The sequence below is a fragment of the Arachis ipaensis genome, chromosome B07 (assembly GCF_000816755.2).
Source record: "Arachis ipaensis cultivar K30076 chromosome B07, Araip1.1, whole genome shotgun sequence".
In the NCBI taxonomy this organism is placed as follows: domain Eukaryota; kingdom Viridiplantae; phylum Streptophyta; class Magnoliopsida; order Fabales; family Fabaceae; genus Arachis; species Arachis ipaensis.
In genome coordinates, this window is record NC_029791.2 from 100,278,318 (window position 1) to 100,286,110 (window position 7,793).

Below are 7,793 nucleotides of genomic sequence, written 5' to 3' on the forward strand. Positions count from 1 at the left end.
CTTGCATCTCCTTATATAGCTAAAAAATTTTCCGTTTTATATAGCTAAAAAATTTCTGTATCTCATTTATATTAAACTCGAGATCACTTTTTCATATCTCGTTTGTCTAACTGTACACCCTAACTTTATCTCGTTTGCACTCGAATCACCTTTAATTAAATTTATATCTTATTTTATTTAGAGTATAAAAAAAATATGCCTATAATTAACTCATTTTTATTGTAAATGAAATAAATAATAAAACACAAATCAGTAAAGTATCTCCAAATTATCTATATATGTAAATAGGTTAATTTACAAAAAAAAAAACAAAACTAGTTCAAGCATATCTTTCCTAACCATGGCCGCGCAACGCACGAGACCATGCACTAATATTTTTTTTAAAAAAAAATAGGTTGTTAATGGGACTAACATACTATTAGAAGTTTTAAGAGATAATGAACTATTTTATCGGTTATTGTTTTACATGGATTTACTTCAATCTCTTTATCTAGCACTAATTTCTGCAATATAAAAGTTACATGAATTTATAAATTTACTCTGAAGTAGGAACAAGAAAGGACAACGTTGTGATTTACAAAATAATGCTCCAATTTACAATTTAAAGTAGGAAAAAAAATATTCAGAATAAGCTCAATAAATCTAGTATGAAATTTATTAAAGATGAGTTTTTGGTGAATTTGATTTTATATATTTCTTTTAACTTTCAGATGTTTTTATTTTTAAAAATTTTGATATGTTCTTTTTCTTATGGTAAATATTGGCAGCAATATCAAGTGTGTAATATTGGTTCCAAGACTTTCTCATATCTAATCCAAAAGAGAGAATATCCATAAAAAGGCGATCAAGACCACATAGAGTGAGCAAAACACCGCCATCTAATTATAAGCTTACAGGGTCCCGTTATGAAATTGAATGCTTTGTGAAGAAAGCCCCCTCATTGCTAATCTTGCGAAGTTGGTTTAAAATCTCATCAAAGTCTGCAGGTGGTTCGCACGAAAAGTGCACCTCTTGCCCCGTATGGGGATGCTTAAACCTGCAAAACAACAGGAAAAACCAGCGGCTTTATCAAGTTTCATAAATCACAGTCAAGAATGACATGAACCTCTTGCTAAAGACTTTTTAGCGAGGAAACTAAAAGAGGACGTTATCCTCTCACCCGAGAGTCAAAGCATGAAGACATGGTCTATCTATTCTGGAAACCATTTGTACAATTTTGCTATGTAAACCGGAGGGTGTCCTGGGACGAAGCAGTGACAGGACCATGCTCCTCGTTGCTCCATAAACCTCGTCACCCAGAAGAGGAACTCCCAAGTACTTGGCATGAGCACGGATCTGCAAAAAAGAGAAATAATCAAAGCCTGAAGCGATAAGAAACTGAGTCAGTAAAATAGTTTCACATGCTTCGATCCAAAATCACACCTCACAAGGGCAAAGGGGGCATAATCTTTGTGCAATGTAACATTTTTTTAGAAGTACCTGATGAGTGCGTCCAGTTTCCAACTTCCACTCGACCAACGCACAACCACCCCTGGCAAGTATCTCAATTACCTTGTACCTGACGGATACGTTTAAACATTTAGATGACAGCACTTCATTTGTTATGAAACTTTATCTCAAATAAGCATTTGAGTAATAAAGAAAGCAAACCAAAAACAATGACTGATGACATAAATACATCACAAAAGCTGAAATATTTCAACTGTTCTCTTTAGTTTTAACCGGTTGATTAGAAGACTATAATTGCTATAATTGCTAGCCAGCTAAGTTAACCTACTTCCACTAGAAAATTGTAATACAAATAACAAAGCTAATTAACAAGGAAACATGGTTTGAATAAAAGCGAACTCAAATTTAGTATCAATTTTATGCAGCACATGTTTAAGTGTAAAAGTACCATAAATCACCTACTAGCAGCATGCCGGGATTTTCTAGGATTGAGTGGTCCAGCTACAGCAGTCATACGAAGCCGATTATTAGGATCACGACCAACAGGAACCTCAACACGCCCAGCAACAGGAGTGGGTAGCCCTGCAGTAAGGCTAACATACACCCTCTTGATTGTACGTAGCTTAAACTGTTCCGACAATTTCATATGAGAATGTTCATCCTAATATCAAAGTACATTTAGCTAAATGTTAAATTTTTGAAGTATCAACAAGAATTTGTTACTTTACTAGAGGTGGGCACTAGCCATAAGTTTTGAGGCTGCCAGAATCACCTTTGCAACAACTAGTAACCCACTTGTGCCTTTATCCAATCTGTGTACAATCCCTGGGCGAATGGATGCCACAGACGGCCTAGTTGATAATCCTTCACAAGAACTTACATTAGTATAGAAGCTATTGAACTCATCGTCAGAATCTTCAGTATTTGAAAGAGCTTCCTCTTTAGAATATTCAACATTCGGAAGGTTACAATGGTGAAGAATGCCATTGACTAATGTTCCAGATGTATTTCCAGGTGCTGGATGCACAACCTATGTTACACATAACAAAATTTCGATGTCAGTAATATCACTTAGCAGGTATCACTTTGCCCTTTTAACCATTTCTCATGTGCCTTAAACATTGGAGTAATCAAGATAAACATTGGAATTCCAACTTTACAGAACTCTCGGTGGTTTAAAAATCAGTAGAAATCAACTTACAAACAAAAAGCCAAACCTTCACCAAACACTGAACCAACTCAGTAAGTACATGACTAATTATTTATTATTAATTAAAAAAGAAGAAAAACACTTGGGAAGATATAGAGAATTACCATGTGTGCAGGTTTATTTATGACTAACACATGCTCATCTTCATAAACTATATCCAAAGGTATATTTTCTGGCACAGCTCGCAAAGTCTGCAACTCAGCAATTGTGCATGATATCTCATCCCCAGCTTTTACATTGAAGGAAACCTGCTCAAGCAAGCATCACCAATTAAAAGTTGGTGTCACCAGTCTATGTAGCTCGTATGCAAATTAAACAATTAACAGAGGACACCAGATATCAGGCATCAAGAGACCAAGGATCCAGTTTATTTTTTATCAAAAGATTTGGGATTAAAGTCCAAGAACTGCTGTTTGGAACATGTTACGCTGAGTGCATCAAATCAGTTCAACAAGTTTCTTGCTGCAACAAAGAAAGCTAGCATTATGAGGCGTAGCATATCATTTCCACAGCCAAACAATTCAGATTTATGAGCATCATCTAACAAATATCTTAAGAGTGTAGTTAATCATTTCCACATCTCATGTTCATCAATAAACCATAAATCATACATTATTAACAGGGATAAACCAGAACCATGACAACTCCAGATATATAGAATATCCATAATAATTCTAATGAACAAACATAATTATGCCACCAGCAGTCCAGAACTAAGATTCAATTATCCTAGTTCAATTTTTGTGTTGCCGTTGAAACATGAAAATTGAAACAAACTACTATACACAGAATAAGCTACTCGCATAGCTGACGTTCCAAAATAAGCGAGATGAAAACAAAAATCAGCATCAGAATCAAAATCAGTTTACTAGTCAGTAGTCACTACCGATAAGTTTAATCATATTGACACGAAGTTCTTTACAGCTGAAACACACTTCCACAGACAAAAATAATCGCTCATACGCGGCCATTGACTTGAGAAATTACCTTATCAACGACGCGGCCATTGACTTGAACTAGTCCAGCTCTGATGCTCGATTGAACGCGAGCTCTACTGATTCCGCTGATGCGAGAAGAGATCCAACTATCGAGTCTCAGTTTTCCAGATCTGATTCCGTTATCCACCGTCTCCTCCAGCCGAACACCGGCATAGTTCGTCCTTGAATCGGCGATGGTTTCCTGCCTCAAATCAGAGCCTGAGTCTCCGGCGAAGCCAGAACTAGCGGCAACTCTTCGCGCAGTGCCAACACGAGATTTATAGTCCGGAGTAGAGAAGAAGAGCGAAGGTGTGGTTTGAAATTGGATTGCTCTTGCAGCGAAAACACGGCAACATCCACAAGAGTGAACTGAGAGCATTTCTATATTTTCTTATCATTATTTTTTCAAATTTTCTGTTACTTGGTCCCTCTTTTATAGCTCGGCGTTGGGTATACGAGAAGGATATGAAATGACGATCCTAAAGTTGAAACTTGAAACGAGAACCTTGTTTCGGGCTTGGGCCTAGGCCAAAAATGGACCAAACTCCTAGATCATAAATGACAAAACAAAAATATCCTCCTCTTATTTAATTTCTTTTCCTTTTTCTTTCTCCACCTCCTTCGTCATCGTCCTCCTCCTCTCATTTGATGTTTTCTTTTCTTTTTTCTTTCTCCACCTCCTCCATCACTGTCATTGTCCACCTCCTCCTCTTATTCAATTTCTTTTCCTTTTTCTTTCTCCACCTCCTTCGTCATCGTCCTCCTCCTCTCATTTGATGTTTTCTTTTCTTTTTTCTTTCTCCACCTCCTTCGTCATCGTCCTCCTCCTCTCATTTGATGTTTTCTTTTCTTTTTTCTTTCTCCACCTCCTCCATCACTGTCATTGTCATTATCATCATCATTATCGTTATCATTATCGTCGTTTTCTTCTTCTACGTAAATAAATTTGTTTATTCTCTTTCGATTTTTTGCACTTGTTCTACTTAATTTTGCTGTATTATCTACTAATTCTTTTACTTATTTTCTTTTCTATTAAAATTTGTGAATTTGCAATTCAAATTTTCTTAAAATAAGTTCTTAGTTCTATCACTTCATTTAGTTGAAAATTTGATATTAGAGTAATGACATTTCAATATTATTTTTAAAATTTTTACTAGTGCATGACCTGTGCTAAGCACGAAAAATGCTGAACTAAACCACTACTTTAATTTACTACAGTATAGAACAAATTTTAATCACAAAAACACATATGATTCTGCTGAATTTCTCTTTAACACGTGCTATATATAATTGCACACTTAATACATAGACAACAAATTAAATAAATTATGATCTCCACTTGAAAATGACAATAAATATTAAGTTAACTCTAACAAAAATTACTAAAAAAATAACATAATGCTAAAAAAAATGAACATTCAAAAATAAAGATCTATGTAGTTACTAACTATAAAAAAAATTCCTATAACCTAAAAAAGAAAGAAAAGTCGCAAAAAAAAAATGCAACAACATCCTAACTGTACAAAGCATAAAAACTTTAAAGCACATCGTTAGAGATTCTGAAAAACTTCCCTATATACAACATTTAAGATAGAATCATCACTTAGTGATCCATTATTCTTTATCAAAACTCTCAAACCCTCTCTAGACTTTACCCTAGACAACGCAACGTATAATTATCCGTGTGTAAAAACAGGTCTAGGTAAGTATAAACCAACTGTGCTCAAAGTTTGACCTTGAGATTCATTTATGGTCATTGCAAAAGAGACTACTGATAAACCACTATTTTATGGTTTATCTTGTACTCAATTGAGTGGTTTTTATCAACTCTTTACCCACTTATTCATACTATTTGCATGATTTTACATTTGTCTTCCTAATTATGTGCTTTGATTGAAAACATGCTTCTTTGGCCTTTATATTGCTAATATTAATCCTCTCTTATCACCATTAGATGCCTTGATATGTGTGTTAAGTGATTTCAGAGATTACAGGGCAAGAATGGCTCAGAGGATGGAAAGGAAGCATGCAAAAATGGAAGGAATACAAGAAGCTGGAGAAACTGCTAAGCTGTCCAGCCTGACCTCTTCGCACTCAAACGATTATAACTTTAGCTACAGAGGTCCAAACGACGCGGTTCCAGTTGCGTTGGAAAGCTAACGCCCGGGGCTTCGATTTGATATATAATATACCATAGTTTTCCTGACACTAAGCGACGCGACCGCGTGCTCCATGCGGCTGCGTCGCAGTGACGAAAAACCAGCGTGGCAGATTTTGCAACCAGCGATTTCTGGGCTGTTTTTGACCCAGTTTTCGGCCCAGAAACCACAGATTGGAGGCTATAAAGTGGGGGAATGCATCCATTCATAAAAAGCTTTCATATTCACAATTTTAGGAGTAGATGTAGTTTTTAGAGAGAGAGGTTCTCTCCTCTCTCTTAGGATTAGGATTTAGGATTTCTCTTAGTTTTAGGAGTGGCTCTCAATATCCCAGGTTCTTTATTTTTATTTTCTCAATTCAATTTATGAACATCTATGCCAGATTTAATTTCTTTTGTTAATGCAATTTGAGGTATTTTCAGATTTAATTTTGCTTTGCTTTATTTATATTGATGCTTTTTAATTTAGATATTTTCTTCCTTTTGGCTTTGGTTAAGTAATTGGTAACGCTTGAGCTATCAATAAAGCAGTGATTGAAATTGGAAGTTGCTCCAATAACTCTAGTCTTTCCACAGGAATTGACTAGGACCTAAGAATTAAGCTAATTAATCTACTTGATCTACCTTCATAGTTAGAGGTTAACAAAGTGAGATTAAAATCTAAATTTCATCACAATTGATAATGATAGGACCTCTAGTTCTAATACCTTGCCAAGAGTTTATTTTATTATTATTATTTTATTTTTCTTATCATTCAACATACTGCTTCCCTACTTTCTAAAACCCCTATCTTACAAGACTCATAACCAATAATAAGAACATACCTCCCTGCAATTCCTTGAGAAGATGACCCGAGGTTTAAATACTCGGTTATCAATTTTAAAAAGGGGTTTGTTACTTGTGACAACCAAAACGTTTGCACGAAAGGGATTTTTGTTGGTTTAGAAACTATATCTACAACGCGACTGTTTTTATGATATTCTTTACTGGCAAAAATCCTTAACGTCAAAATGGCGCCGTTGTCGGGGAATTGCAAACGTGTGCCTTGTTATTAGTTATTGTAAATATTTGCTTTTAAATTGATTTATTTTCGAAAAAAAAATCAACTTTCAATTTTCAATTTAAAAAAATTCAATTTTCAAAATTTAAAATTCAAAATTCAATTTTTAATTTTTAAATTCGAAAATTTTTTCAATTTTGCTTTTATTTTTGTTTTTAAATTTTTATTAACTAACTATGAATTCTCACCCCTCTCGCTTTGAGTTTGGTTCTAATAATGTTGAAAGGAATGGAAGCTACAACAGGAACATGCATCAAGGTCAAAACAGTCAAGGATGGATGGAGCCAAGAGGATCTGATCAACCCTTTAGGCAACAACACCTTCCAAGATATCATGGGCAAGGACCACTCAACAATGCATACCAAGCTAATAGATATGGTGGACCCCCTTGTGGTTACCAACAAGCCCCACCCTGTGCTTATAGACCAACCTCTCAACATAGCTTCAAACCACCACACTCACAAGCCCCTTTCCACCATTCACCTCCATATGACCCTAACCCATATCCACCATACCAACCACCTTATGAGCCAAATGAACCATACACAGAACCACCACCTTTCCAACACAACTACTCTCATGAACCACCACCTCAATATTCAGCATCTCCATATCATTATCAAGATGAACCACCTTCCTATTATGAACCCTCTCTCCCAACCAATGAATCCTCATATCCACCACAACCTCCAATGGATGACAGACTTCGTGTTATTCTTCAAGGGCAAGAAAGGATGAATAAGAGTGTGCAAAATTTCGCAGCCACCTTTGGCGAGTGGTGCACGAAATTGTGATCTCAGGCAACGGCGCCAAAAACTATGTACACACATCTTGATAAATCGTTTTTCATTCACAACTTCGATACAACTAACCAGCAAGTGCACTGGGTCGTCCAAGTAATAAACCTTACGTGAGTAAGGGTCGATCCCACGGAGATTG

At 35.7% G+C, this 7,793-nt stretch overlaps 1 protein-coding gene across 2 annotated transcripts; it reads right to left on the reverse strand.

Moving 5' to 3' along the window:
* LOC107609815 (RNA pseudouridine synthase 2, chloroplastic) lies at positions 463–4,078 on the reverse strand. 2 transcript variants are annotated; one of them, XM_021106086.1, is made up of 8 exons: positions 3,647–4,078; positions 2,764–2,907; positions 2,222–2,479; positions 1,908–2,110; positions 1,480–1,558; positions 1,160–1,335; positions 895–1,036; positions 463–503 (listed from the first exon to the last, which is right to left on the reverse strand). In XM_021106086.1, the coding sequence occupies exons 1-7, from the start codon at positions 4,013–4,015 to the stop codon at positions 904–906; spliced, it is 1,362 nt and encodes a 453-aa protein (XP_020961745.1). In that variant the 5' UTR covers positions 4,016–4,078; the 3' UTR covers positions 463–503; positions 895–903. The 2 variants fall into 2 exon arrangements, with proteins under 2 accessions (XP_020961745.1, XP_016167333.1); XM_016311847.2 differs by lacking the exon at positions 463–503 and having other exon boundaries at positions 763–1,036.